At 48.7% G+C, this 24,850-nt stretch overlaps 8 protein-coding genes across 8 annotated transcripts; 3 read left to right on the top strand and 5 right to left on the bottom strand.

The window, feature by feature from the left end:
- Nucleotides 1-460: 460 nt before the first annotated feature.
- KY384_008429 (uncharacterized protein) lies at nt 461-4,063 on the top strand (the record flags this gene model as incomplete). The annotated part of the gene is made up of 1 exon (XM_044816918.1): nt 461-4,063. One exon carries the CDS (start codon nt 461-463, stop codon nt 4,061-4,063), a length of 3,603 nt encoding a protein of 1,200 aa, XP_044666283.1.
- Nucleotides 4,064-4,433: 370 nt separating this feature from the next.
- On the bottom strand, nt 4,434-5,934 carry KY384_008428 (uncharacterized protein; the record flags this gene model as incomplete). The annotated part of the gene is made up of 2 exons (XM_044816917.1): nt 4,434-5,758; nt 5,895-5,934. 2 exons carry the CDS (start codon nt 5,932-5,934, stop codon nt 4,434-4,436), a joined length of 1,365 nt encoding a protein of 454 aa, XP_044666282.1.
- Nucleotides 5,935-6,824: 890 nt separating this feature from the next.
- Nucleotides 6,825-7,790, bottom strand: KY384_008427 (uncharacterized protein; the record flags this gene model as incomplete). The annotated part of the gene is made up of 1 exon (XM_044816916.1): nt 6,825-7,790. One exon carries the CDS (start codon nt 7,788-7,790, stop codon nt 6,825-6,827), a length of 966 nt encoding a protein of 321 aa, XP_044666281.1.
- A 3,201-nt stretch (nt 7,791-10,991) lies between these two features.
- Nucleotides 10,992-12,478, bottom strand: KY384_008426 (uncharacterized protein; the record flags this gene model as incomplete). The annotated part of the gene is made up of 7 exons (XM_044816915.1): nt 10,992-11,377; nt 11,410-11,495; nt 11,548-11,615; nt 11,672-11,755; nt 12,050-12,156; nt 12,210-12,246; nt 12,302-12,478. 7 exons carry the CDS (start codon nt 12,476-12,478, stop codon nt 10,992-10,994), a joined length of 945 nt encoding a protein of 314 aa, XP_044666280.1.
- Nucleotides 12,479-14,100: 1,622 nt separating this feature from the next.
- On the bottom strand, nt 14,101-15,124 carry KY384_008425 (uncharacterized protein; the record flags this gene model as incomplete). The annotated part of the gene is made up of 3 exons (XM_044816914.1): nt 14,101-14,472; nt 14,589-14,818; nt 14,878-15,124. 3 exons carry the CDS (start codon nt 15,122-15,124, stop codon nt 14,101-14,103), a joined length of 849 nt encoding a protein of 282 aa, XP_044666279.1.
- Nucleotides 15,125-15,930: 806 nt separating this feature from the next.
- Nucleotides 15,931-17,054, top strand: KY384_008424 (uncharacterized protein; the record flags this gene model as incomplete). The annotated part of the gene is made up of 2 exons (XM_044816913.1): nt 15,931-16,091; nt 16,190-17,054. 2 exons carry the CDS (start codon nt 15,931-15,933, stop codon nt 17,052-17,054), a joined length of 1,026 nt encoding a protein of 341 aa, XP_044666278.1.
- Nucleotides 17,055-18,742: 1,688 nt separating this feature from the next.
- On the bottom strand, nt 18,743-20,929 carry KY384_008423 (uncharacterized protein; the record flags this gene model as incomplete). The annotated part of the gene is made up of 1 exon (XM_044816912.1): nt 18,743-20,929. One exon carries the CDS (start codon nt 20,927-20,929, stop codon nt 18,743-18,745), a length of 2,187 nt encoding a protein of 728 aa, XP_044666277.1.
- A 1,868-nt stretch (nt 20,930-22,797) lies between these two features.
- Nucleotides 22,798-24,343, top strand: KY384_008422 (uncharacterized protein; the record flags this gene model as incomplete). Its single annotated transcript, XM_044816911.1, has 2 exons — nt 22,798-23,285; nt 23,335-24,343. The coding sequence occupies 2 exons, from the start codon at nt 22,798-22,800 to the stop codon at nt 24,341-24,343; spliced, it is 1,497 nt and encodes a 498-aa protein (XP_044666276.1).
- Nucleotides 24,344-24,850: the final 507 nt, after the last annotated feature.

Raw genomic sequence — 24,850 nt, 5'->3', positions numbered from 1 at the left:
TGTTCTAGATACAAAAGAAGAAATAGAAGTACCTTGAATGCATGTGAAATGGGTGGAGGTTGATGGCATGTAGTCAAATTTGGCAGCGGATAGATTAGCGCCCTTTGGATGGTGGCAGGAAACGCATTGGTGAGAACCAGCACATGGCATCTACTATTCATTCCACTCAAACCTGCACACAGTCGTTGTTTTCTCAAAGCGGTGCATGACACGTGAGACGGCGATGCAAGTGTCTTTGATGAAGAGCAAGATGTAATTTTTGATGAGGTGTACTGCAACTATTCCTGACTAGTGCCGCTCCCGAGTAAGAGGAAACCTTTTATATCTCTAAATGTATGTTAACACAGAGCAAACAGATCAAATCAGTTCGTCCACTCTGACCATTTTTGCGTCTTATAATACCCTGGAATCTTTTGTAATGGTTGTCTAGAAGATGGCTGCGATTTCCAATACGCCCACCATGACTGCGCCTCTCGACAAGGAGCTCGGCTTAAATGCGTCTAGCAGTCAAGATATGGCCAACAAAAGACCGGATTTTATTCAGACACACAGCATTGGTGCTAGTTTCAGCAACATGATTGCCCAGGCTGGACCAAAACCGGCCAAATATCAGAAGACCAAGTCTAAGAAGCGGCCTCCTGAGCAAGCAACCGCCCAAACCAATCCTTTTGATAAGTTCAACACGCCTTCTAATCACTTCTCACTGAATCAGCCTCAAAATCATCGGCCTGTGACGTTCGGTGCCCGACAAATGCAGAACCAGCAGTGGCAAATGCCATTGAATCCGTTCAACCGCTCGCCTTATGGCCCATCTAGTCCATTACTGTCCCACCAGGAAACTATGGACTATGAGCCGCAGGTGAAGCAAGAACCTGTGGAAGACGACTACTCTGAGGAAATGGAGCTTAGCTCTGGTTCTGAAGCTGAAACTCCTGTGGCAATATTCCGTCCCGATGGGAACCTCAAGCATTTGCCGAATGATACATCTATCAATCTGAAGCCGGCAGATACGCGAAAGGTAAATGATTTATCAGACTGCATGGATTTGAGTTCTGGCCCTGAAGCTGCAAGTGGATCGCCGAATGAAACGTCTGTAAGTCCCAGAGAGAGCATGACACCTTTCAACGATTCTGCAGCATCATCTCATACATCCACAATGTTATCAAATGAAGCAAAGGTACCTCCAACAGAATCTGATCGAGGTGAAATTTTCGAGGATGATCAATCACCCCACTCAGATACATCCACGCAGCTTACCTCTGCCACATCAATAAGGAGATCAGAATTCGATCTGTCGAATGAACACCAGAAAACTTCTGCTGGGAGCCGCATGCCACGCAGGAAGAAGTTGAACGTCTCGGAACGGCCGCCGAAGTTGGCAGCGTCCGAAAGCCTTGCGTCACCAACTGTGGCTCAGCAAGGTATTCATGCCGCTTATGCATCGAGATTGAATCCATTTGCATTGCATCATGAAGAGTACAAGTTTCTGAAAGACCATATCTGCCATGGTCAAGTCACGGCATATCTGAATATTCGTAATCGAATCTTGCGCTTATGGGTGAGAAATCCACTTGTCCAAGTGACAGCCGAAGAGGCTGTGGGATGTACTTCGACGTCAAGATGGGTAGGCATGGCAAAATTTGCTTATGAATGGCTTGTGAGGAGAGGCTACATAAATTTCGGATGTCTCGAGATACCTTGTCCGCCAGATTTACGAGTCAAGAAGTACAAACTTAAGCGTGCGAAGCGAAAGACTATTGCAATCGTCGGTGCAGGGATGGCAGGCTTAGGTTGTGCTAGGCAACTAGAAGGTCTGATACATCATTATCAAGAAAGATGGACAACTGCTGGAGAAGAACCACCCAACGTGATTCTTCTAGAAGGCCGCAATAGAGTTGGTGGCAGGCTCTACTCTCATCCGCTGAAGAATCAAAATGCCCAAGGTATACCAGATCGGCATCGATGCACAGCAGAGATGGGCGCCCACATCATTATTGGCTTTGATCATGGCAACCCACTGAGTATGATAATCAGGGGTCAGTTGGCTGTGCATTATCATACATTGAGAGATAACTCTTCTTTATACGACATAGATGGCAGAGTTGTTGATGGGCAACGCGATCGGATGGTTGAAGCATTGTACAATGATTGTTTGGACAGGGCAAGCGCTTATCGGCACAGAATACCTCCTCCGATTACAGTAGAAGGGGACCGCACTCTCATAGAGCAAGGGCAGGATCCCGGCCATGTGACTGGTCCGTCGATCTCTGAGGTGGAAAAGGAGAACCCAAATATACCTAACATTGAGAACCATGACGGCACTGAAAGTGTGCCAGGTGGAATGGACAAGCTGACTGGAAAGGCACATATGATCATGGGACCTCGAAAGAAGGAGCCGCCAGCAGTTGCGGCTGAAGCCATGGGATGGAAACTAGGAGAACATGTGCTCTCCTATGACGATCTAAACTTGGATGCTGTTGCTCGGTCGTCCGAAAATCCTACTCTAGGGGCAGCTATGGACGAGGCTGTCAAACAGTACAATTTCCTCTTGGATCTAACGCCACAGGACATGAGACTCATCAATTGGCACTATGCAAATCTAGAATATGCCAATGCGGCAAATGTAGGAAAACTAAGTCTAGGCGGCTGGGACCAAGACGCTGGAAATGAATTTGAAGGAAGGCATGCTCAGGTCATCGGTGGTTACCAGCAAGTCCCGAAGGCTATTTATGAATTGCCAAAGAAACTTGACCTACGTACTCGGCAAACCGCCAAGCGTATTGAGTACAACATATGGAGCGGCAATGCCAAGACACCAGGTGCGAAAATCCAATTAGATGGCGGCGATACAATAGACGCTGATCATGTCGTTCTGACCTCCTCGCTTGGAGTGCTCAAAGAAGATGCCATTGAGTTTTCGCCGCCGTTACCGCCATGGAAGAAAGGAGCAATCAACCGTCTCGGATTTGGACTTTTGAACAAATGTATTCTTGTTTATGACGAGCCATTCTGGGACATTGATCAGGACATGTTCGGCCTCTTGCGGGAACCAGAGGATAAGGAGTGTCATGATAGCACTGACCAAGAAGATTATGTGACCAACAGAGGGCGCTTCTATTTCTTCTGGAATTGTATCAAGACCTCAGGGCGTCCAGTACTCATATCGCTTCTGGCCGGTGACGCTGCCTATCAAGTTGAAGACACTTCTGACGCAGAGCTTGTCACGGAGGTGACAGAAGAATTGCAAAAAGTGTTCAAGAACAAGAACGTTCCGTATCCGGAAGAGTGTATTATCACAAGGTGGGCTTCAGATCGTTTTGCACGCGGTACATATTCATACGTTGGAGCCGAGTCTATGCCTAGCGACTATAATTATATGGCGGCTCGGGTCAATAATCTACATTTTGCCGGAGAAGCCACATGTGCAACACATCCAGCAACTGTTCATGGCGCTTATATTTCAGGCCTCCGAGCCGCCTCGGAGATTATAGATGATTTACTTGGACCTATCGAGATATCAGAGCCGCTTGTCACCTCGACCACACCAGTTCAAGCTGAACCTCACTCTCAGTACCCTGTTCCTCCGTCTCAACAACCACGTCCGGCTGAGACTAGAGTTGATGAAGCTTTAAAACCATACAAACCCCGGCTCGAGAGCTTTGAAGCGGAGATTATCAACGCCATCCATAAAACCCTGGGTTTAAAGCCACAGCAACCGAAAACCCCCCGCCCCAACGCGTGGCTACTCTACACTGCAGAGCATTGGCAGGCAGTAAAATCGACTCTCGGCTTGGAAAATTCTAGCAGTATGCGTGAAAAGGTACGACTCGCTATGGGTGTTCAATGGAAAGCACTTTCAGAGGAAGGGAAGAGGCCGTACATTGAGCGGACACAGAAAGCCAAGCAAGAGGCCCAGATAGAGCAATTGAATTACAGGAAAAGAGTAGAAGATTGGGATGCGCAGGCGATCGAAATCCGAAGGCAATATATCAATGACCATCCAGGGGTGTTGACCGAGCAAGAGGAACAAGAGATGTGGGCTAATTTGCAACAAGTTCTCTAAAACCAAGGTAGCGAGAGGAAGGTTAAGAAGGCGAGCCGGTGAGCAGATGTGAGGGAAGATGATCGTTTGATGGAGCTATGAAAAATTAGCAATCATTTTAATCAAGATCATCGACGCCGATCAAAGGTGTTTGGATGGGAGACAAGCCTTTCGTCAAAGGCCTTCGGTCTTCGAATAAATATTCTTTGCCAGCGTGATATTGTGTATAAGTACCTAGCCAAACCTCTTGCTTTTATGAACACGCTCGAGGTTGTGCTAGCAGATCTATCTATGTTATTAATTCAGATAGTGTATGTTATAGGCGCGAGTGAATCCGTGGTACAGCCCGTAGCAGCGTTCTGTCAAGATTACCTAAGAAGTTATTTGGGCGTCAAGGCCTGTCGTCTTCTATTCCATTTTCATCAGGCTTGACTATCCCTCTTGAAATATGCTCTTCTTTTTTGAACGGCTTCAGCCTCTGCAGAATGTATAATCTCGGCTCCAGCTTCATTCGTATCCACCAGCCGCCAGTAATCCGGCTTCTCAATAACCTCTCCCAGATCTCATAGAAATCAACCCAATGCTTGATCGACCAGCTCTTCACGATGACATCGATCACGTCTCTTCTATCGATTATTTTATCAGAGGTCTTCCAATCATCATCATCTGGTGTCGACACCCTGAATCCAGCAATTCCATCCACCACGTTCAAAGTCTCCCACTGCCCAAGTATTCTATCTGGCCGCTCTGCAATCGCAAAATCGACTTCCTCCCAGAACATCGCATCTAACAATCTCCCCTCATCCTCTTCCTTATCATACACCCATGTCACCTTGCCTCTTCCTTCCTTGGCACTTTCAAACCCCCCTAAAGACGGTGGTCTTCGTTCCGAAAACCTCGTGATCCCCGTCATACAAGCCAGCGTCCCCAGATGCACTCTTCTCACACCCACCACCTCCTCCGTCTCATCCATCAGGGTATGCAACCTCTCCAACGCCACGCCGCCCGGGTAATTCATTCTCGAAATTGCACATAATCCCACGCTTGCCGCAAAGCTTGCGAGTGTACTTGCAACCAGGGCTAAAGCCAGTAAGCGATAGACGGCATTCTTCGAGCGGCGCGTCCAGATCCAGGAGGCTCCGGCACTTGCGACTGCCAAAAAAGGAGGGACAGTGTACACAATGAAGCGCCACTCCTTGTGCGGCTGAAAGCTGTAGATTATGATATAGAGAATGTTCGGGACGAGTATGTCAAGGGCAGGACGCCGCAGGATGGGAATGCTGAATGTGAATGGGAGAAGAAGTAGGTGGAGAGGGTTGAAAATCAGCCGTGGGAGAGAGGAGGTGAAGTAGAAATGGTAGGGTGAGGTGCCCCAGTCACTGGACTTTTTGGAAAGAACGTTGTAGGCGAAGGCGGTAAGTTCGGGCCAGAGAGGATGAGTGGAGCGCCAGAAGAATGTGTCGAGAGTCAGAGTAAGTGGGAGGGAGAGGAGGGCGCCAAGGATGCCCGCGCCGATGATGGAGGGATTCGGGAGATCAATGTGCGGGTGAAGGTGTAGGTAGACTGTCTGAGCGAAGAGGAGGATGGCGAGTTCGGAGCGGAATACTATAGTTGTTGCTGTGAGAAGGGTGAGGGCTTTCCGTTGTTGGTCTCGACTGGTTCGGGAGGAGGGACTACGTCCGGCTTGGGGTAGCAGACTACGCGCTGCGAGCGTAGCTAATGATATTGTAAACGTTGGTGAACGTATCCTTTGAAACATGAAGGCTTACTTAGTCCAAAGGCGAAGAAATTTGGCAGCGTCCGTGACGCATAGTACATGATATGGAATTGACTCGCTTGGAATACGGCATACCAATTGGCGGCATTTCTACCAAAGCTTTTCGTAATGCCATTGCGGAAAGAGATCATGCAATACGCGTTGAAGAGACCAAGGACAGCTCTGACTAATGCAAATGGAAGTCAACGAAATGAGGTTGAGGTATTGATGTCAATCATGGCATTGCTTTTGCTTTTGCTACTCAAGTGAGTCTTACCGATGACCTGCCTACTCAAGCCCCACTGAAAGGCTTGATTGATCCATATAAAGGGCCAGCAGGCGCCCGCGAGGGCGACAGGCCCGGCAAATGTCCTTGGGATGGGGCCCGTGAAAGTCAGATGATCGTATTGCTGCGGAACTGCAGGCTTCCTATTCTCCCATTTGATTCCATACGTCAAGATATCATGCGTAGCTTGAATATTGAATGATTCCTCCACCTTTGTGAAGGGCGCAAAATAGAGATGAAACAGTATCGATATTGGGATTAGAAGAGAACACAGCGCATCTGTCATGGTATGTTAGCTTAGGTTACGTGCAATGTCCATGATAGTGAAGATTGAAATCACCTATCAAGCGTCTCATGATTTGCAAACAACTCCACGCAGAGCGTGAATATAGAACAAAAGGTTAAGGTAGTCGTCTAGAGCCAAGGCTTGGCAATACATATCTCCCGTCCCTCGGAGACTGCTTACCTAATCAGTTGGTCGAGGGCCAACTATTTGCCTCTCATGATTTACAGAGTGAAGACATGCACTACTAATATTTTGTCATTGATTACAAAGTTCTTCTACGTCTTGCTAGGACCCCCAGGAGCTGAGAAGTCAATCTATCATCATACCTGGACGTCCAGAAGACGAATGGTCACATTCAGCGCTCGATAAACGACGAAAGATGAAGACTGCTTTACGAGAACGGAGAGTGGACAACTCTGATGCACAGAGAACACATCAGCGTGTACTTGATTTGTCATACATGCGGTATCACATTGGTCCAATCAATGCACTCATAGACGCTGGCAGGTGAGGATCTTAAAGCCACAAGACAGGCAATAAGTAGGTATCCACGCGCCACAACGTACAACGCAATCAAATTCCACGTCCAGATCTTCTCAAATTTTGTGCTTGTACTGGCCCACCGGAAGTGCAATTGCTCGAGAGTTTTGGTTGCGACGGACACGCAAGGCATTATCGCAGGAGTCACAGTCGTGACCAAGCTGGTGGTCCGCCACAAGATCTGCTCAGCCGTAGTCGTAAACCGAAGATTCCAACCAGCGGTGTGGATTGCACCAAGCACGCACCCCAATATGCAAGTGGTCCAAAGATCGTAACTCCAACCCATGAGTCCATTGAACGCCGAATCTTCACGACCCGCTAGATAAGAATTGTCGACGTGCTCTGTTGTCTCTCTGATTGGGCGGACATGAGTTTCGAGCATTATTATGTCGGCTTTGGAAATCTTCTGTCCACTGATAACATGACAGGTCTTGACATCAAGCGGCTTGTTCATCCAGAAGAAAAAGACAATGATCGAGCACATAACAAAGCCGGCAGTCGTGACTTCGAGCGGTGTGATGTCCATACGTTTTGCAACGCGGACGATGCATTGCAGCAGGAACCAGCTTACTTGCAGGCATGTGAAAAATTTCAGGAGGGGGTCTGCTTTGCTCCGATCCTCGATTTCTTGACGACAGATTGTAAAAGGATGTACATGTCCAGTCTCGACGAGCCATTTCAATTCTGCGTTGGTCAACGCCCGTCGGCCCCCTTCAGCAATGTCGATAGCAAATCCGCCCATGTTCCCATAAAATCCATGAACAAGCGTCCAATCCTTGAAGCCGAGTTCTTGCATCTGCTTCACGGATCGGGAAGCTAGAATGAATTCAATTACGGCATCACCCAATATATATTCTGGAGCGACTGCTGTGACGGCCATCCATTTCAGCTTGGTCAAATAAGTTTGGCGCCAGCTTGACTGTTGGGGGGTATGTTCAGGTGGAGTACAGTCCAGGTACAGGCTACGAAGACGATGAGAGTGGACCAAATGATATCGATTGTACCACGAGTATTGGGTTGATCGACCCAGCCAGCTCGCGATTGATCTACTTTTGTCATTGCCTGTCATACGTATGAATCCTTGTCACTTGTAGTTATGAGGAGCCGATCGTGTATACGGTTGCGCATCAAATAGAGGGTCAGCGACCCAGAAGAAGGCTGCAGTAAGACTTTTCCAAAGTGATTGAATACATCACCTTCGCAAGGCATGAAAGTCGATTGCGCCACCGTGGGGCAAGGTCATTTCGCCAGCTCAAAGCCCATCGTAGCTTTGAGCAGCCAAATATGTCACGAGCCACTCGCCTCGAGCGTTTGTAAAGAGTGGAAGAGCTGAGCCCCGAGCGCGATAGCTAGAATGCCACGCTTACTCAAAGTACAAAATAGTCACTTGGACTAGCCGGATTGGTGGAAGATCCTGCCGTGATCTAACCAGAATAGATATCGCAATCTGCCTTGGATGCTTAGCTGTTGACTAACCAGAATTGGAAAGAATTTGGCTTCAGAAGTTCAGTGATTGCGAAGCTACGTTCTCTTCAGGCTACACGCGGTTCGGGATAGTCGAGGCACAATAGTCTCAAAGTCTCATAACAATTCGCAAGGACTTTAAAGTCCGGTTTGCGTATGCCGTAAATTAATGTGCCGTTGATGGGGGCAAGATTTTGGCCAGCCCGGAATATGGATGAAATCAACAAGAAAAGCGACAGCGCTAGAAGATCAGCTTAAAAATCACTGACCCCAGTATGGTTTCTTGTAGGCCCGGCTTTGCTATCAAGCAATGTACCATTCGCAGCGAGCTGGATGACATTGTTCGGTGTATGTGGCAATCTTTCAGAGATCCCTATCATCCTTGGATAGGCATAGTTGCTCCAGTATTTGGCGAAACAGATCATGACAACGAGGTCGCTTTGCAAGGCCACCAGCAAAGGTGCTGGCAGGCCTTTGAAGAAGACTCGGAGAGCACATGGCTGTACGCCTTTGACCTCGAGAAGAAGGCTATCGCAGGCGCCGTCGAGTGGAAAGTCTTTTCGAAGGCGCCCTACGACGAAGACTTCCCAAAACTGAAGGCCCCTTGTGAGTTCACCATGAGGGACGAAATGAAACCAGGTGGGCTTAAGTTCGTCAGGGTGGCCTGCAGGGGAGAGGAGACAATTTGCGGAAATGTGCCTCAATCAAATGAATGATCCCAGAGCCGTTGAAATGAACGAGCCGCATACTTGTAAGTGTTTGCCAAGGATCAGAAACAGTCTGTTCGTTGAATTCACCATTTAGTACTCGAAACTATGTTTGTCCATCCGGCATATAGAAGGCTTGGCCTTGGAAGCTCTCTTATGCAGTACGGCATTGGAAAAGCAGATAGTCTTGGGATTGCTTCATTCATAGAAGCATCGCCTATGGCACGGCCCCTTTACGAAAGGTGTGGATACCGAACGCTCTACGAGAGCAGGATCAATCCTGCTGTATCAAATCCTAGTGATCAGTGGCTGAAATTGGAGCACGAATTGACCTCATTCGTGTGGTTACTGATGGTCAGACCACCTCAAATGCCTTCATGACTAACGTCTAAAGCGGCTGCACAAGAACTTTCGCCCTAAGGCCAGTGATGGAAATTCCAACGCATTATGGTCGAGCCCGAAAATCCAACAATAGAGAACTTAGAGCTCACAAATCAAACCCCAAGGCTTCCTTTGGTGAGAAGTCTCGGTATACTCATTGTCTCCGCTCAAAGTCCACGGTATTGATGGGTCACGACCTGGTCAATTATTTAAAGCTCAAACCATTGCAGTATCCGCCGTTGCCATTATTCCACAAATTCACTGACCTTAAACACTGGATGTCTAGGCGCTTCAGGCAATCCTCTCCTCGCCATTTCCTGGACCCACGGCACGCCAACGCTCCACCAACAATGCCTTTCAGGCTTCAACCATTCGTTCTCCAAGTATTCTCTATCCAACGTACTAGGTAATTTCTCAAGATCAGCATAGTTCTGACATCTTTTCAAATTCACAAGCCAGCGCTCAAAAATCATCACTATGAAACCCATCGCTAAGGAGGTCGAGTATGCTTACCCCAATACCACGTCGAAAATGTCCGGAAACCCTTCCACCATAGGCCAAATGGCATAAAACAGGTTCGTGCCACAATTCCCACAAAAAGTCCTCGTCCTCTTCTCCGAGCTCCCGAACCAACGCACCGTACTCCATTCCGGCTGCGGGCTCCCCACTTTCAACACCTCCATCGCCTTCGCCCAACCCGGACCATCATCAGCGCCTTCCTCAACACCTACATCACTTTCTCCCTCATGACTTTCCTTGCCATTTTCCCCATCAATTTCATACCTTGGCGCCTTAGGGTCAGGTTTGGGAGCAGGACGCAGAGAAAGTGTCAGCATGTCCGCAGGCGCACAGATCCAAACGGGCAGGATAGAGCCAGTGGCACGACGGCAGTCATTGCAATGATCAGTTGCTACCATGGGGAGATGAGCAGGGTGATCAGGTGTGGCGAAGGGATTGAGTGGGCGAGAGGAAAGGGGCGGGATGGCGATGCGGTAGCGGATTGCACGGCAATTGCAGCCGCCATGAATGGTGAGCGCGTGGTTGGGAAGCGGCATTGTGCGGCTCGTTCGAAGGCGGTTTGGGGAGCGATTTGTGATCAGTTGATGAGACAGAGTGTGTTGATATTGTTCAAACCCAGAATGATGCTGAGAAAGTCTCTAGCTGTCTTATAAGTATAGGTGAAGACGAACGGAACCTGAGTTCCACATTTTGGCTATTCCCAGCGTGTGATCTAACAAGCAGCAGCTCTAGTCGATGTCAAGGATCCAATCCGAGGATTGACATCTCATTGCGCACCAGGCTAAACTTATTTCAGGTCACGCTGGCTGTCGAGTAGGGACTGGAGACTTCGAGTCTACTGCTACTGATGGGATCAATAAGACTGATTTACGGCTCCCAGCGTTACTGTTCCAATGCGGAGCCGCCGAAATACCGGCTTCAGACAGCTCTACCGAAAGTCATTGATGAACTTTTCACATTCAATCATAACCCTACAAAAACTCCAATCCAGGTTCTTATCTAGACTACAGTCACGATTGCGTGCTCAAGCTATCTCCTTGCTTCCTCTCGCCTTTCGCGAGCTCAAAAGTCTGCAAATCGTACTTTGCCGATAGATCCCCATGCAAGCCTGGCTTTGTGAAACCTGCACTGGATGACGAAGACGAGCTGCGCTCTAAATCCGCATAAGCGTTTGCGGTCCCATCGCGTCGGCTGCTGCCCTTCGAAGAACCTTGAGAGGAACGGAGGGAAAGGACGCTGCGAACGCTGTGCACGGCTGATTGAAGAGATTTGGCTGTGAAGAGGGAGCTGAGGGATGGGAGGCAGGCTGCTATGATGGCAAGACCGCTCTCCAGGGTCGACCAGTACATGGAAAGTGTGAGGACTTCTGTTGGGAAGGATAAGCCCGGTTTCTGTGCTATGTCTTGTCTCAAGGAGCTAATTACGTACGATTCTGATCAACTTCCTCTTGAGCAAGTGCGGCTTTCTCTAGTTGAACATAGAGAACGAGCCTAGCAATGGAGGCGGCGATAGCCCTACACATTGCTGTTAGTGAAAAAATCTTAGTCTATACTACTTGAGTCTTACGACAGGCCGAGTATCATGATGAAAGACACTTGTAGCTTTCTCGTCACCGTCATTCGCAGTGTCCATATCTTTGCATGGTCAGCTGATCGAATCTAAGATTGATGGCTCTGGCAAGCAGACTCACGCTTGGGAGTGGAAGAACGAGAAGAAACACGTCGAGGATCAAGTCAGAGGCCGTCAATCCCTCTTCACTGGTGTGGCCTATCGCCTGGCAATACTTGAGCTGGCTCGCTGGTGTCCCCCAATTCGCGTACAGATGCGAACCACATGGAAAGATGATTATGAGAATGAAAGTAAATGACCATAATACTAAAACAACGTTCATAACAGTGGTGGTAATTTCGAACACTGTTCGCTTGTGGGTGACGAATATGCGTCTGTAGAAGAAGACAATGCTAGTCTTGATGAAGCCATAGCCAATCACCATGAGGAGTTGAAATGCAAATTGCAGCTATGACATCGATGAGTTCCTTGTGTCTACTGGCGGTAGTCTTGAACTTACCTTTCCAATTAATTCTGTAGACGGTGGATTATATTCGAGCAGCTCTGCTTTCGTAGCTGTTTTGGGAGGCATGGGGGTAGGATATCCCATAGCGTGTCTCGCAGCGCCTTTTCGTATGCTTAGACACCTAGAAACTGCATTTGCATAGATCTTTACTCACCATCTATTATACATGCACCCATACCGATCAGACAGATCTGAGATTCTCCGTTAATATCTTCTGAGCGCAACGACATCCACAGATAGACTCACTACACCACCCAGTATAAGCCAGTCGTCAATGCCTGGCTGTACTGACTGTCGTGTCCGCGTATAGAAGCGTGAAGCAACGATGCCCATGCAGACGAGCGGCAGCGTGACGCCCATTGCAATTGTCTCTGCTGCGTCGACATATTTGAAAGTGAAGATGCTCTTTGTTGACGACGCCATGGTGCCAACTACAGTTGCAATTCTCGCATACAATGGGTGTTCACGGACCAATTGACATACTTATCATCAAAGCATGAAAGCAATGACGAAGGCGGGCATGAAACTATCAATAACAAGAAAGGCCTGAGCCTCTAAAGCCACGGATCTCAGCATGCATTAGAGCTGCAGCCGGAAAGAAGCCTGGTTGACCCTGCGTTAAGCATATTGTTGCATTGAGCAATTGGAGTCAACCGGCCTCCTTGCCGAGTCACAGGTGTCGTTATCATTTGGAGAGGGTGGTGGGCTTACCCCACGCACCTAGTTCATCATCACCTCATCGCCTCAAATGAAGCAAATGCAAGGGATGTTCTCACCGGAGGTTCACTGGAAAAAGTAAGGGTCTCGTCAGGTTGTTATTTGAAAGGCCGGAGGATTCGCCGGCCATGAGTGCTAAAGTCGCATAGCAGTGACGTCAATGCTAGCAAGTAGGGACATGCGCAGCTTCCGGAGTACATGTTGAACGAACGGCGATCATCTTAGGTACGCTATCATTCGTGAACAAGAGCTTGATTGATGGAAGATAAGAATTCGAGTAAAGCCTGACGCCTAAGCTTTGGCAAGCTTTCCGTCTGACGCTTTACGGCACGACCCAACGCGAGCCTTGGGCACCTCAAACGAAGAATGAACTAAGCTTCGATGACCTACAGTGGCCGGCATGAAGAATAATTGAGGAAAGGGAAAGCGACGCAGATCAGTTGTATGGCCAGGATCTCTATGGCGATTGGACCATAGGTGCAACGCAAGGCCGGCAACTCTGGACTTCTCCCGATTATCCTAGACAATTGTGACTTTAGCACAATCGCTATCGTTGCGAAATGGTCAGGATGAGGATTCCAAAAACCCGGACAAAGTATGAACATCGTCGATCCAAGATTTGACAATCCTTGCCCTCATATTATCCCACCCCCTGTACAAGACAGCCGTTCTTCCTTGACGTCCCAAGGATACATCGACACCAACTCGTGTTCCTCGTTCCCATAATCGCAAAGAATGCAGCTCTCTACTTTCGTTGTTGCCCTTCTGGCCTTTGCACCGCTTGCCACGATGGCTCCATTGCCTGGTAAAGGCTGCAACAACCCTTTCCAACTTAGAGGTTCTGGCTGACGACCTACAGCGGCAGATGCGATTGCAGCGGCTTATGCTGTAGGCTGAAGATCCAGACATGCCCCGACGACGAAGCCTTACACTGACGTTGATCCTGTAGGAAGCCGAAGCAGAGGCTCATGCTCTTATGGAGTATCTAAGGCGACCTCAATCGCCGACAGCCAGCATTGTGTAGGCTGAGAGGGAAGTTTGACTTGTGGGAACGGTGCGGGTGGCCCAGAAACCCTTCGAGGATCGTGCAGTAGCTGTGCGGTCAGGAATTCAGAGAAGCGAGGCAGGAGCTGTGCAGAAAGTTCATGGGAGTCGTAGAAATAAGCGACGAGGTCCTGTAAAGATTTTGAATAATCAAGTTTGGAATGCAATCATATTGAGCCGTCATCCAGCGCCATAATGCGTGATTCATTGTCCATGCATTATTACTGCAGTGTTCTGGACCTACTCTTTCGCGGCTGTTGACCTTTGCTGGAGGAAGCCTTTGATCAATTATCTGCATTGGCGTTTGGTCCCATCTCGAAATCGCCAAAGACGGCATGGATTCGGTCATAATAGGGGCTTCCTTTTGGACAGTAGCGGTACCGTAACAAGGTGTCTATGTGATCAGTCTTGTTAATGTCGCGCCAGCAGCTCCAGTGTTCCCGGGTCCACTCGACCATTTTGTCCCAGTCCCGACAGCGACGATACTGCCCTACGCCAACAGAGCCTGGATGAGCACGTAACATAGAGCGTGGAGTGTCGTCAGCGGTGCACATGATGTCTTGCCGAAGGGCGTTGAAGCAGTGCATATTGTGATGCCAAGCGAGATCCAGAGGCACGTTGTCGCGGAGCTGGAAGAACGACTTACGGAGAGCAGCCTGTGGTGTAGCGCCCAAAAGGGCCATTTATTAGAAGCAATGATAAATAGATTCAGACGGCACAACTGTTGACTGATACAAGGCTATAGGGAAGGAGGAACTATCAGGACACTTACCAGGCAATGGATCTGATGTTGGCCATTCATGAAGTATAGGCCTTTCGAGTCATCCCAGGGGAAGCGTTGAGACACGGGAAGACCCATCTCCTCAACGAACGAATCATCGAGTGCAACATTGCCAGTGTCGTAGTTGATAGCCTCCCATGCGGCATTTGTCTTTTCTTCCGTATCATTGACGTAAAGGCCACCGTGCTCCCACATAATCCATTTATCCCATTTCAATCTAGCTATTTCAAACAGTATCAGCATACTCGGACCATGAGATGTGATCCGTAGATTTTAGTACCGAAGGGAGTCACGTCCGAGCTCAATTGGATTTTCTCGGCTTTAGAAGGGCCTGATGTGGAACTCGATGAATTAAAGAGAAGAACAGTATAGATGTTGCAAGCTAATGAAAGGGTAAAAGCCGCAATAAGGCTTCGAGTCACAATATTCTTTTGCCAAAAGGAAGGCTTAGGCATAGACTGATCGTTCCCATGATCGTTCCATTCATCTTGAGCGGTGGGAAGATGAGACTCTGTAGTCGTCTTCATGCTAGCTTCTGATTGTGAAAGGTCCAGTGATACAGAAGGTTGCAAGGAAATCGCAATTGAATAAACTTATCAAACGAGACAGACACTGCGAGCAGGAACAGCCACAAGTATGGTAAAAGTAGGTACGGCGAACCCGTAGTGCTTGAAGATTGCACCGACGTGCAAGGAAACGATCTGCCTCTTCAATCATCAAATATGACTATACAGTCGATAGAGTACTAAAGAAAGCATTGCGCTACTGTGCAAGTAGTGGATCAAAGCGTGGGATAGCATGGCGACTTCTACAAGCTTCAGCTCGATAGAAAGGCCAGAAAGGGTGGATGTGGGTAAAGCGCAGGCCTTAGCCGGAGCCTGACGGTCGATCGATACCGGCATACCAAACCTTTCGAACCCAAAGTCAATGCGCATCAACTGTTCATCATCGGCAGGACCCAGACTATACTAAATTAGTCGCTCGCTACGGGACGAAGCCATAAAAGACTGCAAATGGTAGTGTTGCCATCGGGTGGAAGCACCTGCAAGCCGATATGAACGGACTCATCGCCTCTTTAAGCGACGATCGCCGGCTCAATGCTTGTCTGGCAGTGGGGCAGCTTGTTCCCTCAGTGGTAAAGGATGCTTGTGTGCAAGCCAGAGATTCAGGCATCCAAGGAAGGCAGCTGACGCTCCTCCTTCCAACAATGTCATCACTGAAGGAATCCCTTTGACAAGGAACGGACATAGCGCGTTCCTTGGAGCCTACCTCGACAGAGGTTTCTTGACAAAGGTCACCCCAGGAATCTTGCATGCTTTTCTCCCTTACTCAAATGTCGTCGATAGAACAGATAGTTCCAGAGAAGACTACGCGGCACAATGAGGAAGGCACTGGACAAAAGTTGGACGTTGAAGTCACGAGCTCGCACCTTGTTTGCTTCAACAGGTCGGACGACCCATTAGACCCGCAGAATTGGCCCGCACGCAAGAAATGGTCAATGATTGGCATGATGTCTGCGATGACACTGCTTGTGTACAGTCGTGACCCAGCTTTCTACCCATTCACGGACTGCAAGGGCTGACTGACCGTAGTAACCTTGCCACGTTGATGTGCGCGCCTGCGGCTCCTGTGATTCTGGAGGAATTCTCCTCAGCAAACCGGCTTTATGAAGTCCTGCAAGTGTCCATCTGGGAGCTCGGTGAGGCGTTCGGACCTCTTCTCATAGCACCTCTCTCTGAAATGTATGGCAGAGCGCCTATCTATCACGCTGCTAATGTTCTATTTTGCATATTCTCTGTTGCTAGTGCATTAAGCAGCAGCTTGAGTATGCTCATTACATTCCGATTCTTCAACGGGATTGCAGTAGCGTCGGTTGTGCTGAACCCGTCGATCGTCGGCGATATCTTCATCACAGAAGAGCGAGGGGGTGCAATGTCCATATTGACTGTTCTACCTCTCCTTGGGCCTTGCATAGGTCCTGTTATAGGAGGATACGTTACTCAGTCGATCGGGTGGCGGTGGTTATTCTGGCTTGCTGCCGTATTCGCAGGTGTCGTCGAGATTGCATTTGCGTTCTTCTTTTGCGAAACGTACAAAGTACAAATATTGAGACGCAAAGCTAGGCTGCTGCGTAAGCAGACTGGTGATCCCATGTACCGGTCAGAGCACGATGTGGTCTTCGACCTAGCAACCTTTCTGACCACGTCCATCATAAGGCCTGTTCGAATGACGATCTTGTCGCCGATCATTTTCTTGCTGTCGCTTTACGTTGCTGTGGTTTTTGCGTACACTTACATTCTCTTCACAACCCTAACAAAGGTCTTCGGGGACAATTACCAATTCTCTACGAGCTCAGCCAGCTTGACCTTTTTAGGGCTCGGTAAGATCTACTTGGCATGTGTTGAAGCTGTTGCTGAACAATTTGAGCTGACCACAAATCAGGTGTCGGCTTTGTAATTGGCATGATCGGATGTCGTGCAAGCCTAGATCGATACGTTCAGAGGATGAAAGATAGAGGTGGCATGAAGCCAGAACAGCGCTTGCCACCAATGGTACTTGGTGGTCTTTTGGTGCCTCTCAGTCTCTTTTGGTATGGCTGGACGATTGAAAAGCACGCTCATTGGATCGTGCCAATCGTAGCAACATCGGTCCTTGGAATTGCTGTCGTTTCCACTTTGATACCAGCTTTCAGTTATCTTGTGGATGCATTTGGGATCCATGCAGCTTCAGCCCTCGCAGCCAACATTACTCTTCGCTCTCTGACCGGCGCCTTTCTACCCTTGGTAGGTCCACCATTGTACAACAGACTCGGTCTCGGTTGGGGAAGCTCGTTACTGGGCTTCATCGCATTGGCATTCATGCCTGTACCACTCATGATGATGAAATTTGGAGAGAAAATACGAAGCAAATCCAAGCTTCTGGTCACTTCATAGAGTAAACAGTGGAGCTTCTGAAGCAAGTTGGCAATCGGTATTGATGGTAAGCCTCTTTTTGGGGCTCTTTTCCTCCGCATCGGGGTCCAGCCAATGTGTGATGTAAATTACCCAAGGCATTCGTATCTTTAAGCACAAGGCTGCAATCTTGACTTCGTCCTGCAGACAACTTCAGCCCTACGACCAGATCCTCCGCATCAACTCCGCAAAAACCTTTACGCACACGCTCCCTATATCGGCCTTTGGCAGAAGACGATGATGTTTTTCGGCTTGGGGAATCTTTTCTACGGTCAGTTCTATGGTAGCCGCCATTTTGAGTGAAGCTAATTCAGGGTCACAGTTGCAATCCTTCTCGTCAACGCGGTCGCCGTGCTCTCAGAGGACAGATTTCTTGCGCGGAGTATGTTGAAAGCCCCAGCAAACAGAAAGAGGATCGCATGAGAGACAGTGAAATTGCGAAAAAACGATGTCGCTGACATGAGGCAGTTGGATGGGGAAATGCGCCAACGGAATCGGCGTTTGGGGCGAGCAATGACCAGGCGAGCGTGAAGTCAAAATTAGTGAACTTCATTTCTAGCGTTAGGACCTTGATGAGAAGTAAGTCTATCCAAAAGGTCTTTTGGTGTTGCACGAAGAGATGTCTTTCGCATGACACAGCTACCACGTTGTGCGACTGAACCGAGCTGTTGGTGCTTTGGAATGATATGGGCTGATCTGTTTCGCACACAGTACCACTGATCGTCATTAATACTCTCGTAATAGTCTACGAACTTGTTTTAGGGTGAGGCAGGAAGACTCCAGATGAATGACGGGAGATCCATGGTTTTTTATATACCCAGACCGTCTTGGTCAAAGCTTTCATGTCAGACCAAATTCAATTATAGATCTCCCACCAATTTCTCGTGGGCCACAATTGTATTAAATGGCCAGGTAAGATCTTGACAATGTACACCAATATATTGTCGTATTTATTCTCCCTGGGCAAGGTGCCCAGCCAGAGCCGTGTGTGGTCTATTCCAGGCAACTCTCTGAGGCCAACGCTTTTATTCAACCAATATTACATGTCTCCCGCAAAGTAAGCTATGACTTGGGCAACGCCGCCCAAAATTGGTATCGTGCATGTGTCTCCTCGACACCAACACCAACCCTTGTGTGAGGGGTGTATATGCAATTAAATCGTGTCTCATAAGATATTTCGAAATTGTACATGAATTATAACATCATATTCGAGGTTTTCTTTCGGAGGGAACTAAATCTGTGTTTTGCTTTGTCTGGCGGTTTTTCCACCAGCTTTGGTGTACGTTCGGAATCAAAGGGGATGTTCTCGGGTCCGTCTATGTGATTGTCCTTGTTACCGCCCAAGAACTTTGGCTTTCGAAAGCTCTTACCGGTTGCCTTAAATCGACTTAGGCCACCATTGACGGGGACCGAAGGGTTTGAATGATTTGCAATGTCCGTGCCGCTCTCTGTGGTTAATTTCTTGTCTTCTTCAACCTTGGATGTTTTGCTAGCTGCAATTGCCTGCTTTGTCTCTGATTCCTGCCTTTTATGGATTTCGCGCCGTTTTAGTTCGAAGGTCTTTCGTTTCTCTCGATCCGCCTTCTCGTCCTCCTTGGCTTGCTGCCGAGCAGCTACTTTACGCTCTTTATCTTCTTTCTGGCGCTCTTTCTTTGATTTGAGCTCGTCTGTTGGTCCTTCGGAAGTTGTGATTTGCGGTAAAGCTGTAAAATCTCCGGACGACTGCACGGGTTGTATGACGCTCAACGAAGGCTCTGAAATAACTTTGTCCAAAGGCTCAACTCGCTCGTCTGGGCTTGCAGGAGATGCCGCGCTTCTGACAGGATGGATGCTATTAAGGAATCCGTTTGCTTTGAGACCAAGGCCGGTATGTTCTTTAGGAGGATCCACATGCTTTGGGAGAAGAGCTCGTCCCTCGATTTCCTGCTCTCGCTTAACCGCTTCTTGAGTTGTCTCTTGATAGAACAATACGTATGCGCAAGCCTGTCCTCGTGAATCACCGAAGAAATTTTGCACATAGCTTTTATCTACCGGCTCGACCATCTCATCGTCAAATAGTAACCAGCCCTTGTCTTGAGTCTTGATGATTGCAACATAATGGCCGTGGTACGGGCCCCCGCCAATGTGCACGACCACAGCGTAAAGCTCGTACAGACGATCAGGATCTTCCGCGTCCTCCGTTGTGTTGAAGACTCGGAGGTGATATGGATAGACGACGCGGTGGAACAGTTTCTGGAGCCGGGTGAAGTCATCTGTAAACTTGAACCGTTTGAGGTGCAGAGCCAGAATTTTGGGTAATCTTTTAATCTTCATCCGCTTCTCCGCTTCCTGCAGACCTCCGCAGTTGTCACAGTGGAACTTATTCCTCTCGCAAAGCATCTCCTCTTCTGAGAACTTCCGCAAACATGATGTAACCGAGGTATGCTCTTCCAAATCAACTGACAAATCTAGAAAAGCTTCATCTCTTTGCGAGACATTTTCACAGGTTAAACATTTCGTCTCCGATGTCAGAGTACCTTCAAAGAGGTCGTGCACCCCTCCAGCAGGGCTTTTGCCCTGAGGCATGGCTTCAGCAAGTGCTATCTCGAACTCTGACTTTTCCACATGACCATTCAGACCTTCATGCTCCGCAAGACTCTTCGAGTGGATTTCGACCTTTTCCACCACGTCGTTCAGTAGTAAATTTAAAAACTCATGCGCGTCCTGATGTTGAGAGGATCGAAACATCTCGTTATCCCGCTTCAGTATTTCAAGAAATCTTGACGGACTAACTACCCCTGTGCGGGATTGATGTATGTAAAGCGATTCAAATATGTCTTTTAGAGAAGTGAATAGGGACTCGGACATTCCATAAGCTGATGCATTATCATAATTCAGAGCAATGGTCGGGCCTCTCGTCTGGGCCACCTTTTTCTTGTAGTCAGGGTGCTCCTTGTCTTCTGGCTTATTTGTAGCTGGTGGGCCAGCTGGATTGCGAGCAGAAGCATTTGGTGTCGTTTGGCGATTCATAAGCTTCGCGTAAGCCAGGGAAGGGTGATTGAGTGGTAGACTAGTCGTGTTGGTGTGCAATCGTTGCTGCCCAGTCGGACTGCTTATTACGGATTCCGCCGATGTTTGCGTTGGATAGCTTATAACAGAATCTCGAAAAGGTACGGAGTAATACAGACATTGCAGAATCGAATTAGCGTAACATGTGTTGCCAAAGTTCTCCAACCCCCAGAATTTATCACTTCCATCTTCTCGTATAGGGCCTGAATCGAGGAGATGTCGCTCAAGGGGTGTCAACTGTAGGGCATTTGAGTCTTTTTTGGAAGGCGCTGATCCGGAGGATAAGCTTGACGGAGTCGCGCCTGAACGTATTCGACTGAGGAAGGCTGTCATGCTTTCAGCCGAAGACGTTTGTATTATCTATATATGGCGAAGCGGAGGCGGAACGTTGGGTTGTCATGCCAGTCCAGTGAGAGCGATTCAATTGCAGGTGAAAGGTATCTGCCTAGTCGCCAGGCACCCTCGATTGTAAGGTGGCAAGAAATCCTGTGCGTCCGAGAACGGATGTGTAGTATGGCAGGCTTCTAGCCGAGAAAAGGTGTAGAAAGGATATCTCCAACATGGGGGCGTGCGTTGATGGCGGGGAGGAGGGGATAGTCAGCGCGGGCGTCGCCGCTGATCAAACGCAGGTCTGCAGTATCGAGTCTCCCGATGTTGGAGGAAATCAAGAGGCCTATGGACCGGAGGCTGGCAAAGACAGTAGCATGAGGTGCAAGGCGTGAAACAAGGTCGATATGTAGTGTCACACAATCGAAATGTGGATTGTTATGCGGGCCAAAGATGCATCACCGCCATGTGCCTTTCCCACGCTCACCATTTGCCCGCAGGCTTGGCAGGCTAACCTAGTGTGAAAAAATGAATCTTTTAGCGGTGGTCGAATTAAATAATGGGAGCTCGCAGGGCATGTTCTCGCGAAAGGAGCATCGTTGTCCTCTGGCTTATTGGCTGCCCCTGGCACTTCGCCAGAACATCATGCCTCAGAGCAGGTCGTATGCATGATTGTAAGGCGTCCGGCCAGCCAGGTTCTCCGGCCTGCTATTTCAGTCCAAGTTATCCAAGAAGAGCACAAGTGGTCTTTATGCGATTCTCGGCCATCAAATACAAACTCAATTGGCGTCGTACCTGTTTCACTACGTAATTGACCGATGACGTGTACGGTACCTGGTTCGTTGCGGAGGTCTCAACATAAAGAAGACAAGGTATGCCAAAGAGCAGATGAGCTTCGATCATGTGACATTGATTCAGATCAAGTAGTGGACAGACTCCTTACGTTGAACTGGAATGATTTTTAGATTTAGCATCAGAATCAATTTCAATCCATAGCTATTGCGAGTAGTGCGAGAGGTTCAGCAGAGTCTTTGGGGATGGATGATGTGATATAGGCAGCATACAAATACCACTGCTAACCCGAAGTTGCCCGTCTTTGCACTGAATGTTGGGCTTGGTGGATTATTACTCATATAAGCACTGCTACCTGTTTGGTGCGCTGTGACACCTGACAAGCTGTCCTCCTGTCCTAATAAATCCTTAGCTTCATGCAATCACAACCCTAACTTGCACTACCTGTCCCGAAAGGTTCCAGATGTCCTCCGCGTCTCGAAATGAATTTGAATATCTTTCACAGTGTCAAGCTCCCCCACCAGTCAGCATGATGTTGACGGGTCCTAAAGAGCAGGGGCGACTCTTGAAATCAATTATCCCAACAAGAAAACGAGTTCAGATAAGTCGTGATTATTGAACGCTGGTATAGATTGTCACAGTACGATTTCGCACCCAAGAGTGAAAGTGGAACACCTCGCCAGTCTTGCCACATTCCTCACTTGCCTTCAGCGATATCCTCCCACTAGCACAACCAATTCTCATGAAATAATCAAACAAGCATACAATGCCTCAAGCTGCATCATGGACGGGCTCACCGTCAATCAAAGGATCAACAGAGGCTGTCCGCATGATCTTGTTGACTTTCTGTCTCATAGGTCTCATGTGAGTAGTCCATCGCTACCAGCCATAGAACCATCTGATGCGCAGCCTACAGGTTTACATGGGGGGTCGAGATGACTTGTAAGCCGCAATGGGCCTCAGCGTCCGGAGAAGAACACTGAACAATCTATACAGACGGCACACCTTATCTGCTGCAATTAGGCCTCTCTAAAAGCCGGACCTCCCTCGTATGGATTGCAGGACCTTTATCAGGCCTTATCATGGCACCGCTCATCGGTACATTGTCGGACAACTCACGATCGAAATGGGGAAGAAGGAGACCATTCATGGTCATTGGAGGCTTGGTTGTCTCCACCCTGCTTTTGGTGCTAGGTAGAGCCGCTGAAATCGCTACCTACTTTGTTCCCGACTCCGAGAAGGCGAAATCCTTTGCCGTTGTCCTGGCAGTCGCGACCATTTACGTTCTCGACTTCGCAATCAATGTAGTCCAGTCCTGTTGCCGAAGCCTCATCGTGGATACCTTGCCGATTGCGAAACAACAGATAGGCTCAGCGTGGGCCAGTCGCATGATTTCAATAGGCAATATTGTGACTTACGCAGTTGGAACCATCGATCTAGTCAGCATTCTTGGGCCAACTTTCGGAGACACCCAGTTCAAGCATTTGACTATCATTGCGGCTGCTTTCTTCACGTTTTCCGTGTGCTTGACCTCCTGGGCTGTTGAGGAGCGTGTACTTGTATCTTCACGGTAAGCTTCCAAACTAACCAAGATGGATTGTCACTAATTGTTCATATAGGGAAAGTGATGGCTCGTCATCGGTCTTCAAGACCTTTTCGACTATAGTTCGGAAAACTCGGCACCTTCCCAAACGCATTCAAGCGATCTGTTGGGTTCAGTTCTGGGCTTGGATAGGCTGGTTCCCCTTCATGTTCTATTCAACGACATGGGTTGGTGAGGTCTATTTCCGTTTCCACCCCGAAGCAAGCACAAAAGACTCCAAAGACGCCGTCGGCGATGTAGGCCGTGTGGGCACTCTTGCACTTGTCATATTTTCTCTCATCACTTTTACCGCCTCTGTTGTACTTCCCTCAATCGTCCGATCTCCTGAAGAGATGACCGAAAAGCGCTCATTCACCCCTCGACCACATCCCGCACTCACCCGAGTTCTCAGCCCATTCGCAGGCCTCACAGGCAAGAGTAAGCCAGATCTCCTCAGCGCATGGCAAGCGGGCCATATCATCTTCGCTGGAGCCATGTGTCTCGCTCCGTTTGTCACCTCCTTCCGCATGGCCACTATAATCGTTTCGATCTGCGGTATCCCCTGGATGATTGCGGGCTGGGCACCTTACGCCTTCATGGGCGTCGAGATAAACCGCATGACCGCCCCCAACAAAGCGCTCGAAAACGGGCTGTCTCACCGCCGCCGCTCTGGCTCGGAATCTCCTCCTCAGCTCCTTCGCCTGAATCATCTCGATAGGGACATCGAAGAGGAAAAGGACACGTTGTTGAGTCCAGAATCGGGCGACAATGACTCTACAACGGGCGAGACGGCAGGAATATATCTTGGCATCCTCAATATATTTTCGACGGTCCCCCAGCTCATCGGTAGTTTCATATCCATGGTGGTTTTCTCGATCCTTGAGCCTGGCATTAGTCCCGAATTGAACGAAGGCAGCACGCCGAAGGATATCGAGAAAGCGAAAGACCGACCGAATGGAATCGCGGTTTGCCTGTTCATTGGGGCTTTGAGCGCGTTAGGGGCTGCTTACGCTACTACGAGGATGAGAGCTCTGTGGAGGAATTAAGAGGGGCATCCATGATTGGGCTGTGGTGCCCGGGCGTCTATGTTTTGACGGTCTCCTTTTACGTTGAAGGCAAGGGATGCGCTTTTTGGATGCGCACTATGATTAGAGTGATACCATCTTAGATTTTCTACTTGATGTTCAATAGGAGTTTGGTCCACGGATAGATGTTGAGATTTGAAGGATCTGTAATCTTTATAAGAATCGGCAATCTGATCTCTCTCTAGCTCTTGAATATCCTTCTGCGTATCTGGCGTTCTGACAAGGCATCACTATCAAGAAAGCAAAATCGATAAACAATCACTCAACGATGTATCTCTGGGTGAAACGCGGCCGTGAGTGGAAGACTCGATTTATTTCTGTCATAAGTTGAATTTGGAGGGTAATAATAATACATGGTCAAAAGTAGACGGCTCCAATCACTGGAGCCGAGCCGCAGAAGTGAACGCCACCTATCAGATTACAATAGCCATGCTGTCCTGTCCGTCCGTGCTCATCCCCAGTAGTGAT

The sequence above is a fragment of the Bacidia gigantensis genome (assembly GCF_019456465.1).
Source record: "Bacidia gigantensis strain McMullin 20006 chromosome Unknown contig_295, whole genome shotgun sequence".
In the NCBI taxonomy this organism is placed as follows: Eukaryota; Fungi; Ascomycota; class Lecanoromycetes; order Lecanorales; family Ramalinaceae; genus Bacidia; species Bacidia gigantensis.
Note: the sequence above shows the minus strand (reverse complement) of the source record. Positions and strands in the feature narration are given on the sequence as shown.